General features: G+C 30.0%; 2 protein-coding genes across 2 annotated transcripts; one reads left to right on the top strand and one right to left on the bottom strand.

The window, feature by feature from the left end:
* The first annotated feature begins 2630 nt into the window (after positions 1-2630).
* On the top strand, positions 2631-8355 carry STT3B (staurosporin and temperature sensitive 3-like b). Its single transcript, XM_028068350.2, has 6 exons — positions 2631-3727; positions 4551-5087; positions 5492-5946; positions 6723-6845; positions 7376-7435; positions 7942-8355. The coding sequence occupies exons 1-6, from the start codon at positions 2858-2860 to the stop codon at positions 8069-8071; spliced, it is 2175 nt and encodes a 724-aa protein (XP_027924151.1). The 5' UTR covers positions 2631-2857; the 3' UTR covers positions 8072-8355.
* Positions 8356-9948: 1593 nt separating this feature from the next.
* On the bottom strand, positions 9949-12853 carry LOC114182087 (uncharacterized). The gene is made up of 3 exons (XM_028068840.2): positions 12430-12853; positions 11482-11618; positions 9949-11073 (listed from the first exon to the last, which is right to left on the bottom strand). The coding sequence occupies exons 1-3, from the start codon at positions 12553-12555 to the stop codon at positions 10293-10295; spliced, it is 1044 nt and encodes a 347-aa protein (XP_027924641.1). The 5' UTR covers positions 12556-12853; the 3' UTR covers positions 9949-10292.
* Between the last annotated feature and the right edge of the window lie 8215 nt (positions 12854-21068).

Here is a 21068-nt window from a genome sequence, read left to right as displayed (position 1 = left end):
TTCCACGCCTCTGTAAGTAAATGAAAGAAAAGAAAATTAAAATTCCATATTACGAGTACAAATCCCATGCTTTAGTGGTGTAAAACTGTGATTAAGGACTCATATCTAACATGGTTTACACCTTTTTACCTTAAATCATCGCAATTAAACATATGTTTAATTTTACAAAAGGAAATCCAATCCATCTCAGCTTTGCTAGTAGTACTTCATTTTCCCACTTTTTCCTAACCATAATCCTCTTGCCATGTGTTGTATTTTCATATTTATTTAGTGAATTTAATTCTCCTCAGTTTTATCACTAACATCTTCTACGTTGCCTTCTTTATCACTTCATCTTCCACATTATGCCATCTTCTATGAAGCTAAAACTTACCCACAATAGGTGCATTCAAAATTATTTTGATGCACACTTTGTCTAATAAGATTAGTTGTATTAACATCTTCACGTAAAACATAGTTAACAAACACATTCTCATCATAATTAATTATGCTTAAATTCCGAGAGCGAATAGAATACAACCAAGGTTTTGTCAACATTTCCCTGCAACTGAAAAACGAAGCAATAAAGTTCAGACATATAAAACCCTCCATTGATATTCTTATTCATATCTTCCTCTGCATCAAAACTTACCAATAAATATTCATTCTCCACATCCATTAATTCAAAGACACTTTTCAACAACAATTTAGAACTGACATGTTACGCTCTTCCATTTTGTGAATGAGAGTTGGACTTTTTAGGATTAGATCTTCAATAAATACTTTAGGAGTGTCAAAATTTTATATAAATGCATAAAAAAATTTGAGAACGTCAAATATATAAAATATATTAAAATAAAAGAATTTTAAATTATATATTAATTTATATAAATATAAAATTTAGCATCTTATTTAATAATATATAAATAAAAAAAATCAATCAGACAAATTAACTTCATAATTTTTGTAATTTTCAACATATTTTTTATAACTTTCAGTTAAAAATCATTTTATTTCTATTTTGTGAAACCAAAATCAGATTAGGTAAAGAAGTTAAGCTACTTAGAAAAAAACAATAAAGTTCTAACTAATGTATTTTTTTATCTAATCCAACTTCCTCACATTGAAGAGACAACGATAAAAAAAAAAAAAAAAACTTTACACTTGTCAAATTGATCCAAAAAAATAAAAATATTTAAAAACAGAATATATTAATTATATATTAATGTATAAATATTAAGAAAAATTGGGGACCATAACCCTTCTTATGTTATAAAGAAGTTCCCTCATTGGAGCTTTCCTTGACAGTGCAGTGTAATGCAGTACTTAACACTGCAGTTCAAACTAAAAAGCAATTTCATGCTTTATATTAGAATCCAAAACTGTTGCAACCATGATTCCAATTAAATCAATCATTTGAGTGTTGTATGTCCTTTGCTCTGCCCCATAAAGAATCTACCTCTGTCAATCTCCATAAAATCATAGAGACATTTAGACCAGTAAATTCTCCCTTATACTTTAACTAAAACATATGTCTGTCTTCTACAGTTGACATAGACTTTTCTCTTAAATTGATATAAATTATTAAAAGCTCAAGCTTTCAACAATAATCTTAATCACTATTCCTCGATTCTACATTAAAAATATACTGATATTTTAAATATTCTTTTAATATATTTTAAAATGTTAAAATTACTGGTGAACAATATATTATGAAAGCAAAGTAGAGAAATAGTATACCAAAAACCAACAAATAATCCAAATTTCTATTCTTTCTTCTTCCATAGAGTTCAAATTTTTTACTAATTTCTTTGATATTGTTATCTGTAAATATTAAAAATACACTGTATTAATATTTTAAATATTTTTTTAATATATTTTAAAACGTCAAAATTAGTATATTATGAAAGAACAGTAAAGGAGCAAATTCTCTTCCATCTCAATATCCATAACTCTTTCATGAACCAATTATGTATAAAAAATAATATAAACGCAATACTTTACATTTTGAATAAGTATTTAAGAAAAACTATTATGAAATACTTTATCCAAACAATACAATTTGAAAATCTATCCCTTTTTAATTATTGCTACAATTATTGTTATTTATAAATGCCTTATTTTTAATTGTTTTAATTCATAAATACTATATTAATTTAAATAAAAAAACTCACCAGATAGATAGACAAAAAAAAAATGTCTTTTTTGTTTTGATTTACTTCCAAAGCGAGATAACTTTTTCGTTTCCGGGTTTTTTTTTCTTGAATTAGTTACATAGTTTAAAACATTTAACTTTAATTTTAACTCCTCTACTCTCTCACATCATAAACTTCGTTTAACAAAACGAAACCAATGTCAAGTGAGTTAATCACCTCAATTAAATTAATCAATCAATTATTTACAAAATGCTTTAAATACAAAGACAATAATTAATTGGTCCAATCTAATATAAAACACACACTGTATATATTATAAAAAAAAACAGTGTAACACATTCGGTTTAATTAGTGTTTTATGTTAGAAAACAGTGTATTAATGAGTAAACAACCTCAAAATACGAAAAACAAAAAACCTAGGTTCTGTTAGAAAAAAAAAATAAAAAACACGTGTTATATGTTTGAGTGTAGATGACAGTGACACCCGAGAGAGAAAGAGTGTGTGCAGTGTAGTTTGGATCCAAACCCAAAGGTAGTGTTTGGAATCTCTTCTTTGCCAATCCCTACTCTGGTTTTCATTCCTACAAACCGTTGACTCTGACTCTTCTTCATTCCATCGTCACAAGATTCAGATCCACTATCATTCCATTTCCTAATTCCAGTTCCAAATTCTCCATGAAACCCTAATTACACCATTGTTCTTCAACTTCAAACCTTTAACAATGGCGCAACAAGATCTCAAACCCTCCATCAACTCTTTCTCGTTCCCAAAAACCCTAAAGCTCAAGACCAAGCAGCAGGAGCTCCTCATCCGCGTCGCCACACTCGCCCTCATCTACGTCCTCGCCTTCATCACGCGCCTCTTCAGCGTCCTCCGCTATGAGTCCATGATCCACGAGTTCGACCCCTACTTCAACTACCGCACCACGCTCTTCCTCACGCGCAATGGCTTCGCCGAGTTCTGGAACTGGTTCGACTCCGAGTCCTGGTACCCGCTCGGCCGCATCATCGGCGGCACGCTTTACCCCGGCCTCATGCTCACTGCAGCTGCCATTCACTCCCTTCTCCGCTTCCTCCGCCTCTTCGTTCACATCCGCGAGGTCTGCGTCCTCACCGCCCCTTTCTTCGCCTCCAACACCACTCTCGTCGCGTATTTCTTTGCCAAGGAGGTCTGGGACTCCGGCGCCGGCATTGTTGCCGCGGCGCTCATCGCGATCTGTCCCGGGTACATCTCGCGCTCCGTCGCTGGCTCTTACGACAACGAGGGCGTGGCGATCTTCGCGCTGTTGCTGACTTTTTACCTCTTTGTGAAGGCCGTGAACACTGGCTCGCTGGCGTGGGCTTTGGGTTCGGCGTTTGGGTACTTCTACATGGTGTCTGCGTGGGGAGGTTACGTTTTTATAATCAATTTGGTGCCGCTTTATGTGCTGGTGCTGCTTGTGACGGGGAGGTACTCGTTGAGGTTGTATGTGGCGTATAACTGCATGTATGTCTTGGGGATGCTGCTGGCAATGCAGATTAGATTTGTGGGGTTCCAGCATGTGCAGTCCGGGGAGCACATGGCGGCAATGGGCGTGTTTTTCTTGCTGCAGGTTGGTTTCTTTTCTCTATCCGTGTATGTGTGTTTAGGATTTTATCTGGGACGAAAAATAGATGCAGTTGTTTGGGTAGTTTTGAAAAAAGGGTCGCGAATTGGTAACAATGTTAAATTTTTATTTTCTTATTTGGACTACTGCACCATAATTGGCAATGTTGTGGTTTCGGCTGCAATGTCTAGGCTTCTGAATGTAAGCGCCACCAAGGTTTTAAATTGTGGTGACAGTTTTGATGGGATACTTCTTGTTACAGGAAATTTTGGACAAATGTGTGTAGGATTTTATCTGGGACAAAATTTAGATGCCGCTCTTTAGTTAGTTTTGTTGAGGTTTTAGAAGAATGTTTGTAACCCCGATTTCAGTTGCAATGTCAAGGTTTTTGGGATTGAGTGCCACAATTGATGGTCCGCAATTGCGATTTCAGCTACAATGCCTAGGTTTTTTGGAATTTGTGACTGCAATTTCAACCCCAATATCAACGTTTTTGGGAATGTAGCTGCATTTGTCTGCAATTTCCTGCAATATTAGGGAATACAATGGAATTGTCCCCTTAATTATGACTTCATTTTCCTGCAATATCAAGGTTTATGATGGATGGAGTTGTGACCAAAATTTAAAAGCTTTTTCTTCAATCAAAATTAGAATTTCAATTTTGGTAACAAAGTAAATATTTGCATTAATGTCCAATGTAGATGACTAAATTGATACTTTAGTTCTTGATTAAAGAACAAGGGTGAAAGCACATTAGGAACTGCGCTTAAGTTTTGTCCTTTCATGGGAGTTGTTTTTCTCTTAGCGTCTAACTTGGTTGTTTTTGCAGGTGTTTTTCTTCCTGGATTGGGTGAGGCATTTGCTAAGTGACACCAAACTCTTTCAGTCCTTTTTGAAGATTACTGTGACCAGTGCGGTTACTGTTGGTGCTGTTGCTTTGGGAGTGGGCATGGCGTCTGGTTATATTTCTCCATGGACTGGGAGGTTTTACTCCTTGCTGGATCCAACTTATGCCAAGGATCACATTCCGATTATAGCATCTGTCTCTGAGCATCAACCAACTGCTTGGTCATCCTTCATGTTTGATTTCCATATCTTGCTGTTCCTTTTCCCTGCTGGTCTCTATTTTTGTTTCAAGCGCTTGTCTGATGCCACAATCTTTTTAGTTATGTATGGTCTTACAAGCATGTATTTTGCGGGGGTTATGGTTCGGTTGATTCTTGTTGCTACCCCTGCTATGTGCCTCATTAGTGCTATTGCGGTTTCTGCCACCATAAAAAATTTGACACGGGTAGTGAGGGCCAAGAGCCCAGCTGTTCAAAGTGGATCTACTAAAGGAACTAGCACTGCAAAAAGTTCTTCTAAGGTTAGATTCTTTTAGTAGCCCATTTAGTGAAAGGCTTCTTCAGACGAATTGCATTCTATTGTGTTGAAAGTCTCTCGCCTTTATAATCACATGCTAATCCAGTAAAGAGTGTACCCGTCCTTCTACTTTGTCCACTTGCTTTCATTTCTTTAATTTCAAGAAAGAAAAATCTGTTTTCGTTTGGTATATTCCAAACAAAATATTTACTTAAATGCCAATGTGCACCACACAGCTGGTATGGTAATTGCCATGTTCTTTCACAACAACTAAATGTAACTTCACGTGTTTATCTTTTTTCAGATTGATATTAAATATTGTATGAAATAGTGTTTTGTCTCTTAATGTTGTTGCAGTGAATGTTGATGTGACTACTTAATAATCGGTGTATGATTGCTGTTATTTAGGGTGTAATTGACAACTCCCAGCCTTTCCAAAGGAATGGTGCAATTGTGTTACTCCTTGGTGCTTTCTATTTGCTCAGTAGATATGCTATTCACTGCACTTGGGTCACATCAGAGGCTTATTCATCTCCCTCAATTGTCTTGGCTGCAAGGGGTGCTCATGGCCAAAGGGTCATCTTTGATGATTATCGTGAAGCATACTATTGGCTTCGACAGAACACTCCACAAGATGCCAAGGTGATGTCATGGTGGGATTATGGTTATCAAATCACTGCCATGGGAAACAGAACTGTAATTGTTGACAATAACACATGGAACAACACTCACATAGCTACTGTTGGGCGAGCAATGTCATCCTACGAGGATGAGGCTTATGAGATAATGAGATCGCTTGATGTGGACTATGTATTAGTCGTGTTTGGTGGTGTTACTGGTTATTCTTCTGATGATATTAATAAGTAAGGCCATATGAAGTATTTTGTTTTGTTTTTATATCCATGTTTACTTCATGTGTGAGCCCACTTCTTTAGGAAAAACGCTAGATAGACCAGTCTTGCATTCAGAGGTTTTCACATACAGCTGGCTTCATTAGAGTCGTTGAGCATATATGTGCTTGAGCATAAAACAGATAAAGTTAATAAACCATATGTTTTAAGTGTTGTCACTCTAGCTCAAGCCACTCATATTGTGTAGGTAGCTTTACTCTATTTTTGAGACTGTTCACTCTCATTTCAATAGTTGGCGCCTTTAGGCTGTCCTTATTCTTTATTGTGTGTCTTACCTTCCCCTTTCATAGGAGGAGTGTGTATTAGCCTTCATATGTTCTAGAAAATAAAATATTTATATACATTCCATCATCAAGTTTGTGCAGATTGGCTGCCCATTTTTATGGAAACATGAACTAGGAAAACTTGGTTCAAATATGTTTCCAATTGTGGCTTTAATTCTTATACTGTTTTTGCATGCAAAAACATTTCTAGGTTTGTAATGTCTTCACTGATCAAAGTAAGCTTAGATAGTATGTTGTTAGATTTTTCTGGTGTAAAATTTTATTCCTTTCTGAAGATGTAAGTATATATACACTTATTGAGTATGTCCCAAATATTAACCTTGCAGTTTTTCTTCTGATTTTTATTTGTTTCTTATTTTAATTTGTACAGTGCTAGTATTTCTCTATCTTCTCTGCTATAATACGTTTAATACTTTTAAAACATATTCCCATATTTTTGTGTAGATTTCTTTGGATGGTGAGAATTGGTGGCGGAGTTTTTCCTGTGATAAAGGAACCTGATTACCTTGTGAATGGAGAATATCGAGTAGATAAAGGAGCTGCTCCAAAGATGTTGAACTGTCTCATGTAAGTTTTGTAGCATTACTAGTTTAGCACTACAAGTCTATGTTTGGGTTTTGGTGTAAAATAGAGAATTATGTACTAAAATTGACAAGTGTCCTCTAGCGGCACAGAAGTTTAACTAGGTTGGAATTTGTAAACAGTCTACGACCAGGGAAATTGGGTTTTCCTAGGTAGTATTTGATATACCCTATTTTGGGTTCTATTTTCCTTAAAAAGAGAAGTTGTGCAAAACAATGTTTTGTAGAAGCTCTTACCATAAAAGCAGTGTTTTTTTTTTTGTTTAGAATCCCAAGACCCCAAGTACACTGTCAAACAGTTTTCAATTAGTAAAATTTAAAGTAAAAGCAAGGGTAAATGCTATTCTAGTGTTTCCCCAGTGCGAATCAGGTTCTATTTATACACATTAAAAAGAGTGGAGAATGTTCAGAACTTCAGGATAATATTATTTGCTGGTATTTGAATCGTATGTAAAGGAACTTGATGAATTGATACATGTTGAATTTAATTATATTTTTCGTATCTATGGTTCTTAGGTACAAGCTATCTTATTATCGGTTTGGGGAGCTGACAACAGAATATGGCAAGCCACCCGGGTAAGTTCCATGGCTCTTGTTTATACAATTTTTACAAAGACTCCAAAAAATCTAGGTGTCCTTGCATTTGTGGTTTTGACAATGGGAATGAAGAATCTAAGCTACTTTGATTAGCTAGCTATATGGTAATCACACGTTAAAAATATCCAAATTATGTTTTAAGATTTTGGAGTTTGATAAGTCTATTTGCCTTTTTATAGTTTACTATCCAATGTAGAAGATTACGTTATGCATAAGTTTAGGGTATCCGCCCATGTACATACTTAGTGCAGTAGCCGGTTAGACTGAAATATGTTTACTCCCAGAATCTCTAGTTCAAATTACAGCCTTATATCAAACCTGTTCAATTTTCATAACTAGGTGTTTCTTGCCACATTGTTATCTTCGCTTATGTAGGAATAAAATATGAATTCTTGTATCCGTTTGTCCTATGGACCATCCTCAATGATGATTCGTGTAATATTGTGTGTATGCTTGTTAATATGTTCTGTTTGATACAATGACAGATATGATCGCGCCAGAGGTGTTGAAATTGGAAATAAGGACATAAAGCTTGAGTACTTGGAAGAGGCATTCACTACACAGAATTGGATAGTTCGTATTTATAAAGTGAAACCTCCTAAAAACAGGTGGTAACTCTAATCTCCCAACCCCAAATGCCCAAAAAATGCAAAAGAAAAGACTGTTTTCTCCGCGGGAAATGATAGCTTTCTAGTGAACTTGAGCGTTGAAAATCTGTTTACAGATTCTGGACCAATTTTGAAGTATGTAGAATTAGTTGAGCTCATTTTGTGGATTTTGTTTCTCTTTACTACAGTTTATGACTTACTGCCAACTTAACTTATTGGCTTGGTGTCACATGTTTGCCACAGATTATACAATATTGCCGTAATACAACTTTTAGAACCGAGCCAAACAAATCATTCTAGTATGGTTAATTGCCTAATATTTAGTTTCAAATAAATAAATCTTTACGTTGTATGAAGGAAACAAGAGATAAACTTTAATTTTCAAAACAATTGATGTGAGTTGATGTTTCAAAACAAGTTAACTGTTAAGCTAATTGGTGGCTGTTATGCTGAGTTGTAGTTAATAAGCTTATAGGTTATAAGTTTTAAATTAGTAAGTTAACTCGATATTAATTTTTATTTAATTTAACGTTATATTCTTGTTTATATTTTTTGTTGTATTTAGTTTTCATGTAGCATTATGAAATAAAATTTATATTACTTCAATTTATAAAGTTAGACTTTTTTAATTTGAACGGCGTAAAACTTGAAAGGTAATCAATAAATAGTATAAATACTAAACTAATTAATTATATCTGCAAAGTTAAAAATTAATAATAGATAAATAAAATGTAAGACAATAAAAAATGTACTAAAATATATAGAACATTAATGAAAAATTCAAATAAGCTAAAATTAGATGTTCAAAGCATTTTATAATCTATAAACTAGAAATTCCTATAATAAACTAATGCCAGATGTTTGTCAAATTGTCTTGAGTTTGATGAAATTAATTTATAAACTAATTGATTAAGTTAATAAATAGTTAATTGGTTTATTAAACTCATTTTAATACTTCTCAGAATCAATCTCCTACTAATAACTGTTTCTTTTATTTTAGAGTGTCCCACTCAATATATTTTCACACAGGAACTAATAAATATAATATTTTTCTCGTAAAAAGATTAGGAAGTAGTCTTACACTTTTTGAATTTTATTCAACTATAGCAATTGTTTGTTTTTCTCGTTCCACTTCAAAGATAATTGTATAGTAAAAGTATAATCAATAAAGCATAAATAGCGTTAACTTTTAAAAAGAAAAATTATATTTGTCAGAGAAATACACAGTGGAACCGAGGGAGTGGTAGGATTAGAGACATTAGAATGTGATGACTTGTTTGACACAGCAATGATAATATTTTTGTGCGTGTCGGTAATGTGATTCGGCCATGTGCCTCTGTCATTATCTCGTGTAATAGAAAGTGGGAACACGCATGTGACTTATTAATCCCTTCATCACACGTTGTTTAGTTTCAATTCAACTCTCCTGCTTTACTCGTTCCATCACAACTTCAATGTACATTTATGTGAAAAACGCAACCACCATACTTTGCGTATGAACACGATAACAGATCTTGTACTATGTGCCCATGATTGGATGGACCACTTCATGGAGCTTTAAATTTTCATTACATGCATTTTGAATCCTTAAAACTTGCCTACATCAACACAATTATTAGAAATAGCACATGAAATTAGCAGAATCAAATAATCATCATAAGATGAAGAGTTTCATTGCTTAACAGATGAGATGACAGAACAGAATACACTCAAATGTTAAGATATATGAATGAGGGTAAAGAACTAGTAAAGTAACCCTGTAAACATGGTTTACACAAATTAAATCCTATTGCAGTATAATTGGTCTGAAGAAAAAATATCATAAATACTTACATAATGTATTCAATAATAATAACATGATACAGTTAATCACTGACTCCATCATTTAACAAAGGAAATTATCAATATGTAAATAACTCTTTATCACCAGGTGGGGTTGACCAATTTACATTATTGGTACACATATGAAAAACCAGTTGCTTAGCATTTTCAAGCACCTTTTACTCAGTTACTTACTGCTGAAACTTTTCTCCTTAGGAGGTCATCTACCCCTTCCTAGGCTTGGAATAAATAAATATCCTAGTTGTGTAATCTTGTTTTTTCTCTTTTTTTTTTCTTTCTTTACCTTCTCTGTTCAGGCTTACTAACCTGAAGCAGTTGTGCATCTGTTGCAATTTATGTTCATGTAATGTCAAAAAATAATTTGCTCAAAAGGGAATCAATTTACACTAATCAAGGGCAGCTTTGCTTCTGCGGCCAGTGATTGGAATAGGCAAACCATCAAAGATAGGCTTGGAAATGGCTGCTTGCAAGTCCGGTTTCAAGTTCCATATCGCCGGCGGCCAGGCTGTTGCTGAGTTCATCTTTTCCTGCTCTCTGAGGCTTGATGCACTGGACGATTTGCGCACGCCGGAGAGGGCATCGGTGAATATAGATTCTCCCAACCCCACTGGAATTGAATCTAACCATCCTGATTCTGAATCAGGAAACAGTGCTGCTCGGCTAGCCGATTTCGGCCTCATGGCTAATGTTTTTCCAGTTGAAGAAAAACCATTTGATCCATTGCCATTTCCTTCTTTCAAAAGCTTTTCTGGGGTAGTAGCTCCATTATCAACTTCAGCTTTCTGACGTCTTCGGACAGATTTCTCATCAGACCTTTCATCCACAATTTCTGCAAGAGGAATGTAATCACCATCCCCTGTCAGTAGATCATAGACTAAATTTGTTGACTTGGGGTAATCATTTGTTGCTGATTGAAGGTCTGAAATTGGAGAAGCTTTGGGAAGCCATTCCCCTCTAGAATGATCAGAACTCAAGGGTGTATAAACTGCCATTTCTGTTCCATTGAATGTATCTTTGGAATCTGAAGATTTGAGGCCATAGAATTTCTGTAAAATGCTCATAGCTGGAGAAACATTTGGCTGAGGAGGTTTCAGTCGTAAGGACTGGAGAGGTTCCTTCATGGCAGATTGACCTATGCGTAGGGGTTTCCTCTCAATGCTAGAATCTCTGCAATGAGTTTCAGATAAAAATGAGTTTCCATAATCCAGCACAATGATCTTCAATATAAATCAGAGTGACTGGCTGGTGAAGCTATGTTATCTGCAACAAATTCTAAGAATCAACCTAAACTTCATTATTCAGCTATTTCATTCACTGCACTTAAAATATTCAGCATATGTAGCTGATAACTAAGCACTTGCAATTTCAAGTTTGGGGCAAGGACTGCTGTCAAAATCTAAAAGGAGTAGATTGTTCTATAATATACACAACATGCTACAGTAACAAATTAGGGAAGGAAGATATATTGTAATTGTAAGATATATTATAGAAGATATTGCAAAGTTTTCTTTACAAAAGCATTTAAATATTGCAATTGACAAGGAGAAAAAACTGAAATGAGTACAACTGAAGTACCCTGACTTGGCAGGTTCATCTTGTGGACCAGGAGCAGGAGATGGTGGATGACGTCCTGGTAATGGAATTTTCAATGTCTTCAGTGCAAACATTTGAAGATCTGTGGCTAACCCATTCATCCTTTTGATGTCAGCTACCTAAATCATTACAAGAAAATTTTATCAGAAGATTTCAGTAACATTAAGCAACTCAGAGTGAGGTGTAGGCATCTCAAAAAGCAGTCAATAGAATTGTGATTTTCCATGCCATACAATATCACCTGTGGCTCTTATAGAGGCATTTCTAAAAGAGAATGCATTGCGTTCATAAAGTGTTTGGTAAACTATAACTATGAAAAGATCTAACCAATGCAAAGAACAAGTGAAAGCATTGATAAGATGGAAGGGGATAAATTCTTTTCTCCCATAAAACATCTGTCAAAACTGAGAACCATTCATTCCTGTCCTTATTTTCCTATTCATAATCTTTCAGTTGATCATCAAAAACATCCTAAAAGTGGAGAATGAAACACAACGAAGTAATCATGGATTCAATACTCCCAAATAACGAAGAACCATTCACAGTATAAGCTTGACTCCTTTCACACACACTCCCTATTGGCATTACTGATGATTAGAGGAAAAACCGAGGCACTTGACTCAGACGGTTATGTCAGATTAGCTTACCCCCAAAGGGTAAAAAACAAAACACAGACACAAAACTCCATCCCTCCAAAAAAATACAGAGAATCTTGAAAACTACATCATAACATACGAAATCTTTATCTTGTATTCTTGTTCATATACATCTAAAACCCTTAAACTAAAAAAATACAATTTAGCACACCTACAAAAAAAAAAAAAAAAGAAAACTACATAACCCATAACAACAAATATAAAAAGCAACCAACTTTACCATGCCTGAACCAATTCAAAGTCCGAACCCGAAAAAGAGCACAGAAGACATTACCTCAACACCATACTTGATTGCCACACCAGCAAGAGTGTCAAACTTTGAAACCTGGTGTTCTATGTAACTCAACCCATTACCGCCGCCTCCGCCGCCGCCGTTCTGCAACCCGTTTGACGGCGACATCTACTCCGATCAACCCACCGACAGCAAGATCTACGATCTAAGACAGAGAAACATGAAATTGACTTAAAGGAGAAGTGGGTGAAGAGGGGAATTCCAGAGACGGAGCAAAAGGGTCAAAGAAAAATGTGATCTTGGAAGAAGAAAAGGAAAGTTGAATATGGATAGAGGAAAGAAACAATAGACGGAAGCTTGGTTATTGGAGTGAGATTTTTATTTTGATTTCAGAGGAAAATATAAATAAGAAAATGGGGTTTTTTCCTTTTCATCCTTTTAAGCTTCTACAGGAATTTGACTTTATTCCACACAAACACCACTTCTGCAATGCAAAATATGGGAGTTTCTAATTTCTTGTTATTTAACTTTTTTCTTTCCTTTTTTTATTAATGTAAACCATGTAACTCTTCATTTTTTTCTTTCTGGTGACAAAAAATAAGTCAATGTTAAATGTGAAGCGAATTGAGAAATTAATAGTAATATCAATTACTAATCTCACAAAATCTAAAAATATTAAATGGATGGTTAAAAAAATCTCTTTTACACTGCCATTAATCACAAATTCCTATAACTATAATTTGTACCCAGAATTACTACAAGATACTATTTTTTGTTTTTATTGTAAAAATTAATCTATGTAAGAAGCTACTATAAAATTTTAAAATATTATATAATAAGTTTGACTTGTAAAATAATTGTTATAAAAGTTAAATAATTATTATAAGGATCATTCATATTTAGATCGTCAAATAAAAATATTCTATAGAATCAATACAAAGACTACTTATTCTTTATAATAGTTTTTTTCTTTAATTATATTAAATTTATTTTTTATTGATTTGAGCAAAAAAACTTTTACCCACAAAGTAAACGTTTTTTAAACTCAAATTTTGATTCCTAAAATTTATTCATGATAGATATTCAACGCTTTGCATTTACAATTTCCATAAATTTATTTGTTTGTTTTCCATAGAAGAATACCTTATTCCAATAAGCAAAGATAAATTAAAGTGTAAGCAAATTGATGACATTGGAAACACGACTCATTGTTTCAAATAAACAATGTCTTTCTTTTCGATAGTTAACTTGGTTTCAAGCAATTTCAATGTGGCATTATGCAAATTACTAAAACCAAAGAGAAAAAAACAAAGAAAGTCAAATGATTGTGCAAACAAACTCCTTTGAACCACTTTTAGATTTGGAATCACGATGATGAACTCATGCTTCTTTCCTCAATTTCTTAATTGAGTTTCCCAGTTGTTTATTGTTTTTGGTAAATGTGTGGATTTAATTAGTCAGATGATATCCACTTTTATTTAAATGTGTCGGTATAGTATCCGTTTTTATAAATGTGTCGATATAGTTCTAAATTTTAAAAAAATGTTTTCGTCTGGTTCTTTTCAAACAAAAATTACTAAAGTCGTTAACTTAATTCATAACTTTTACCAATAAATCTTAATATAAATATTAATACTTAATTTTGTAAATCATTTTAAATATCAATATCGTTAACAAGTGTTAATAATATTTTACTGGAAATGATCTAATCGAGACATTTTTTTAAAGTTAAGACTCAATTAAATTTTTTTATAAATAATACCAAATTGACACGTTAAAAAAGAAAAATAAGTATTATTCGACTGATTATACTTTGTGTATTTAATTTATCGAAAAGTGTGTGATTTGTAGTTGTAAAGTGTAATAAAGAGAGAAACGTTGTATTAATGTTCCGAATTTTATATAATTGGTTAACGCGGTGAGAGATATGCGTGCACCGACACATAGTATATAACACAGCCAAAACCACTCAACGATGTGGTCCCCTAATGATTGTAACACTTTTGAACTCTTTCATTTTTATCTCATTGGCTTCTTTTTTTTCTGTATTATTGTTTGGTGGCACCTCTTATTCATCACATTTCATTCTCCATTTCTTTAACATTTCCTCACATTTTACATATAAGGATTTGGTCTTATTTTAAAGACTGTGATGTGAGCACCCTTTAGTTTATTGGGTTAAATATGCTTATGTTTTTAGGTAAAATTTGAAATTAGTTTATCTGATTAATTTAATTTTTCATCTTTAAAAATATGTTAATTTAGTTTTTTTAACCAAATTGTGTTAAATTTATTTGACGTTTCAAGTGTATTTCATGATAGTATTTGAATTTTTACATCGTGTGACACATTTCCGTTTCAATATTAATTCAAATATTATCATAAAACGTGTTTAAAATATCAAATAAACTTAAAAAAAAAATTGGTAAGAAAAACTAAATCTACACATTTCTAAAGATAAATAACTAAATTGATATAAAATTTTAAAGAGAGACTAATTCCAAAATTTACTGAAACTTTAAGGACTAAAAACATATTTAACTCTAATTTATTTATGGGTGAGTTTGAGAAATAAATATTTATATATAGTAAATTCAGTTATATTGATGTATGATATGATAACAAATAATATAATAGATCTAACAAATAGTAATTTTTATTAAAATAAATTTTAAATGATTTTGATATCATAAAATTTTAAAATAAGATCTATATCTATTTATATATTTTATAAATGATATTCAATAACAAACCTAACAAGTTGATTTAATAATTAAGTATACTTATACATTACATACATTAAACAATGTTTTCCAAACACCATTCACAACTTTCAAACATTTTTTTAATTAGACATTGTTTTAATATATTTCAATGCTTTTCTACATCAAGAAAGTTTGGTATTCTTTTTGTTTTATGCTTTAAAATATTAAAAGATAATTAGAAAAATGAGTGTTCGATTATTTTAATAACTTTTATACAAGTTTCAAGAAGAAAATTTTGTGCAACCAAATGACAAGAACCAGATCATGTGGTCTTGCACCAACATTTTAGTAAAAAAAAAAATGCTCGAGACATTAATTGTTCCTTGTTTTGTTGATCTGAACACATTTATGGTTGCGTGATTTTAAAATTTTTATACTGTTTTTTAAATAGTTTTACTGACATTTTAAAAAAATTGTTGAACATTAAACTTTTTCTCAATAAAATATGATATTTATTATTATTATTATTTATTAAGTCTTAGTTGATAAATACCATCATAAAAGAAGTTGACAAATATCACTATAATAATCACCATTTAAACACATAGAAAAATGTTTATTACTGACTCCAGATTTTCTAATTTCTACTCACTTACCTAACCAGTGACACTACCCTGGAATAACTGCTTGCTTAAATAATTCTTCAGAAAAAAAAAATGTAAACAGTAGAAGAATAAAAGTGAATTTATTGTATAAATTAACTTCTATTGATACTGTTTGAAGAGTTTATTAGATTAGTTAAAATGCAATTTCTGAAAACTGAAAAGTAAAAAAGAGTTATAGCTGTCATAAACTAATGCCTAACAAATAATCAAAGTCAAACAGTGCTGCTGCATTAAAGTCAATGGATTCTTTCACATTCTTAAGATTCCTTCTTTCTAAGGTTTCTATAATATATATATATATATATATATATATATATATATATATATATATATATATTAATAATAATTATACTTTATTATAACGTGTGAAAGCTTACTCAAAACAGTCAACGTGATAGAAACTACATACATTCACTAAATGACATTAAAAATATTTTTATACTTCATAGTTAGTCTTTTGAATATAGTGAGAGTTTAGTTTATGCAGTTAATTATGGCACATTGTTATAGTAAACAAAAAGATGTACACTATTTAACTATATGCTATTTTTATTGTTTTAAGATTTTAATATGTAGTTTATCTAATAATATTATGAATCTTTTATTAAGAAAAATCTACATCAAAAGTCAGAAACCATAGTTTTTAATTTATTAAAGGTGAGATTGCAAGAATGGATACAGCTAGAATCTATCATGTCAAATATGCTAAATTTCTATGTACGTTATAATATATTGTTTGTTTATAACAAAATATTTTTTATTGCAGTTAAAGATAAAAATGAATAATATATACCTATTAAAATAGTAATTTTGTTATGGTGTGTTTGGTTTAAGTAAATAATGAATTAATTAAATATCCCTTAATTTCATCTTTAACCATTTTAAACACAAATAAACGGAATAAGACCTAACCCAAAGTCAGTTAAGTTCTGATGAGTATAACTTCAATTTAATATTTCAAATTCATACCCAACTTTTTAGTTATTAAATTAGATAAATAGAGGTTTTTTGATTGTGAATTAATTTAGACAAAAAAAAAAACCCTTTCATTCTAGTTTTGAATAAATGAAAAATTATACTGATTTCTTTTTAAAATAATTCTAATAATGATTACTATAATGATCTATAATTTTATGTAACTTATAATCAAATTTTAACAAAAATATTATGCTAAAAAAATTAAAATATATTCATAAATTTATATATTAAAACATTTCTTTGAAATAAAATTAGATTCTACTTAATATTATTATTCATTTTATGCAGAAGCATTTTCTCGGGACTGAATGGGATATTTTGTTTTTCTTTGTTGGCAGTGTAGTTTTCAACATAAAGTTTGCACGAAAGTTGCAGACAGAGCCTGTTTGTGTGGAGGATGAAAAAGGTGGTTTGTCTAAAACTTTGGTATAAGGACACACACTAATGTCCACATCATTAAATTAACATAATCAAAATTAAAACATTTATAATCTTAAATAATATAATATTTAGACATTATTATAAATTTTAATAATTTTAACGTTTTGAAAAATATTACATCGATCGACTAAAAATAAAATAATTTTATAATATATAAATATAAATTTTATTTTATAAATTAATTTTGTAACTTTAAGTTAAATTTAAATTTTTAATAAATTTTTAACAATTTTATATGCGCTAACAAGTTAAAATTTATCTATTATTTACATCACATGATTAAAATAGAAAAGAAAACAAGAAAAAACATATCAATTTACGATAAGAAAATATTACTTTTCATATCAAACTATTACGTTGGGGACTGTGTCTTTATTGTTTTTGTTCAACTTTTGTAAGAGTTGGTGAAAAATAATTTCCCATGAAAATTTTTACTATCGAAGGCAAATAAAAAAGGACATCCACGTGTTCTTTTATATTTGGAGAGACATAAAGATTAAAAAAAGAAAAAAAAACGTATATGTTAGATATTATTATTTGATTGGTTGGAAGAAAAAACATTGGTAAATAATATTTAAATATTAGCTTATCAAGAGAGTTTAGCAAAAAAGAAAACTTTCAGTTTCCTAGAAATCTGGAAAACTATTTGGTTTACATTAAGATAATCCTTTTTTTTTGGAAATTAGGTTTTTTGGGATTATATTTTACTCCAAGTTTTACAGAAATATATTTTCGTTAGTAAATGTGGAAATCTATAATTTTTAGTTAAAGTACACAAATTATTGAAAAACAAATACCATGTTACTCTTATTAAATTGTTTAATATGATAATAAATTAAAAAATTTAATAAAAAATAGTACTAGTTTATCTTAAGAACATTAATGTTTTCAGTAATAACGTTTTTTTATCAATGAAATATGTTTTTTACTAATATTTCGGAATCATAATTCCAAGATGCACAATTTACAAAAATCATGATTCTTAGGTATGAAAAAAAAAATCCTATACCAAACATTTCATATGAAAAAAAATGTGTAATAAACAAATAACATATACATTTATTTGTTACTTATTTATATTAACTTTTTCATTGAATTTTATTTTTATATGTATTGTTGTAAACATATATCAACTTTTAACCTTAACCCAAATATTAGTAAAACATATTTAATTGATAAAAAAAATTATTAGTAAAACATTTTATTTTTTAACACAGAAAATATTATATTAATTATTTTTTATTTTCTTTAATAAAAAAACACAAACAATATTTTCTTTTCTTTTAGTTTGAGTTTTTCTCCATGTTTAATTATATTTTAATTTTTAATGACATTAAAATTTTATTATTTTATTTATTTATTCACAAATAAATTATCAATTATAAGTATATACTATTTATAAATAATTTTGTTCTCTAAATAAAATAAATACATTAATAATTATTAAGGTCAAAATTCATCTAATATTACAGTTTAATATGAATTCTTACATGAATTCTGTTATATTTTAAATCGTGTTTTTAGAACACTGGTTAACAAAATCCATTCACTTTATTTTTAAACACCATAACAATTACTTAGTCAAACCCTACTTTTTAATCACAATAGAAGCAATCAAATTAGTTAATGAATTTCTACAATTTACTTTACCAATATTATGGTACCCAACTATGGTGACCATGTGTAATAGCCTGAATGGCTTCCTTAAACACTTTTTTTTTTTTTTTACGAAAAAAGGTGTAATTATTGAGATGATAACCCATCAACGAATGTGGATTAGTGTAAATTACACTTCTACAAGTATTGGTTTCATACCTTATTTCATTAGTTAAAAGGACAATTTCCAATTGCATAAAAGTAAAAGAGAAGTTATTGGAGTCATGAACTTGTGCCAAACACATTAATCAAGTCAAATAGTACCTAACATTTAGATCGTTGGTTTATTATGACATAGAAGGTTACTCAAAACCGTCAACTAATAAAATATACATCAACCAAATGAGATGTGAATAGATAGTTGAAAAGTGAAATTTGTATATTTCAAAATTAATCTTTTGAACATTGTAGGAAGCATTGGTTTGAGATTACAATATGTTCTACTCTTTCAATAACGTCATTGAAAAATTACTTATTTTATTTGATTAATAACTGTCCTTAATAACAATATAATGATTACTTAATAACAATATATAAAAAGATTATCTTATCTTTTGTGTCCACATTTTAAAATACCAATTTTACCCTTAAATATAATGATTTATTAAATTTTTAAAAATTGATCATTATTTTTATAAATTTTTTATAAAATCATCTATTTCTGTTTTTTCTTTTCTTCTTTATTTATCAATGATTATTATTTAATCTGTTATGATATATTTCACTTTATTTTTAATAAATATAATTTTATTTTATATATTAACTCAATAAACTAATATAATATTACATATATTTAAAATACGTACACACCAACACTATACTAGTATATATAATGACTTTAAGTTAGAAAGTTTAAATATTTACAACTTCAAATTTTATTATTATTTTTTTTTATAGAAGGGTTTTTCTTGAAATTTGTATAACTCCTTTGAATCAGGATAAATGTCTTAGTGCAACATAATAGTAAATGTAGATGAAACTACAAAAATTACTGTCGTATAAGGTGATAAAGATGAAAGTATAGAAGAAAGAAGGGTAAGGTTAATTTTTTGAAAGAAAATTTAAGGTTTTATTTAAATTAAAAGGAGTGTGAAAAAGGAAAAGAAGAGAAAGGAAAAGATGGTAGAAGTTTTTCCAAAATAATAAACATGAAGAATGCGAGAAACAATTGTTTAACTATATTAATATAAAAATTTGTCCACCCATCACTAAATAACTTGCTCTATAACAGCATATTTCATTTTTTTCCCATTCTCTTTATTTTTATTCTCCACAGCACACATTCATCACGTAGTTTATTGAAATTAAAAATTAGGGTGTTGTTTACGAATATAAGCACATGAATTCAAACCAATTAAATCAAATTCAAACACTTTGGATTATACATATTTAATATTTTAGATCAAATTAAACTAAACTCAATCAAATCCAGAATCCATCAGGCAAGGTGTATTTAGTGTTGAACCTGTAAATCCAATCAATATAACATATTTTGAATTTTAATTTATTATTTATATATTTTATGAAAATAAAGCTAGAGAAAAATCACATAAATTGAATATTTTTTTCTTTCTATATTTCTTGTTTTAGTCTCTTTGTCCAAACTTCCTTACATCATCTTTAAAAGGTAATATATTCATGTTATCCAAGAAGGCTATCCACTTTTTAGTCCACTAATAAATTCACTACAAGCTTAGTTCTTTTCCCTTCTAGTTTTTCATGTTAGTCTTAAAGGTTCAATAAACACACGTCGTTACGTGAAAAAAACGTATAAAAGAGAAGAAAGTGAATAAAATACAATTATAGGAGACTATATAAATTTACAACTTACTAATTAAATTTCCGTGATTTTACGCCTTTCTACATTTAGATTATTTTTTTTTCTTTTCTTAGTTTAAGTTTTGTTTAATTTATTCAAGTACATTATTTAATATATATATATATATAAATATAATATAATATAATATAAATATTAAAAAAAGTTATATAAGAATACACTATGAAAAAATCTTCTAAATCGTAAAATAATTTTATCATTTTGATAGAAAAAATATAAATATAGTCCGTTCCAATTAAACCTATTTTAATTAGGTTTGATTATGTATTGATTGAAATTCTTTGAAATGAACCTAAAAAATTCTTTAATATTAACTTTAATCAAATTCGTTAAAATCCAATCAAACCCATCCTCAAAAATTCTAATGATAATATAAAATTTTTAATTCATTTCTATAGA

Source organism: Vigna unguiculata, chromosome 4 (assembly GCF_037176805.1).
Source record: "Vigna unguiculata cultivar grain cowpea cultivar isolate G323 ecotype 2 chromosome 4, ASM3717680v1, whole genome shotgun sequence".
In the NCBI taxonomy this organism is placed as follows: domain Eukaryota; kingdom Viridiplantae; phylum Streptophyta; class Magnoliopsida; order Fabales; family Fabaceae; genus Vigna; species Vigna unguiculata.
The sequence above is the reverse complement of the archived record's forward strand: the minus strand, read 5'-3'. Positions and strand labels throughout refer to the sequence as shown.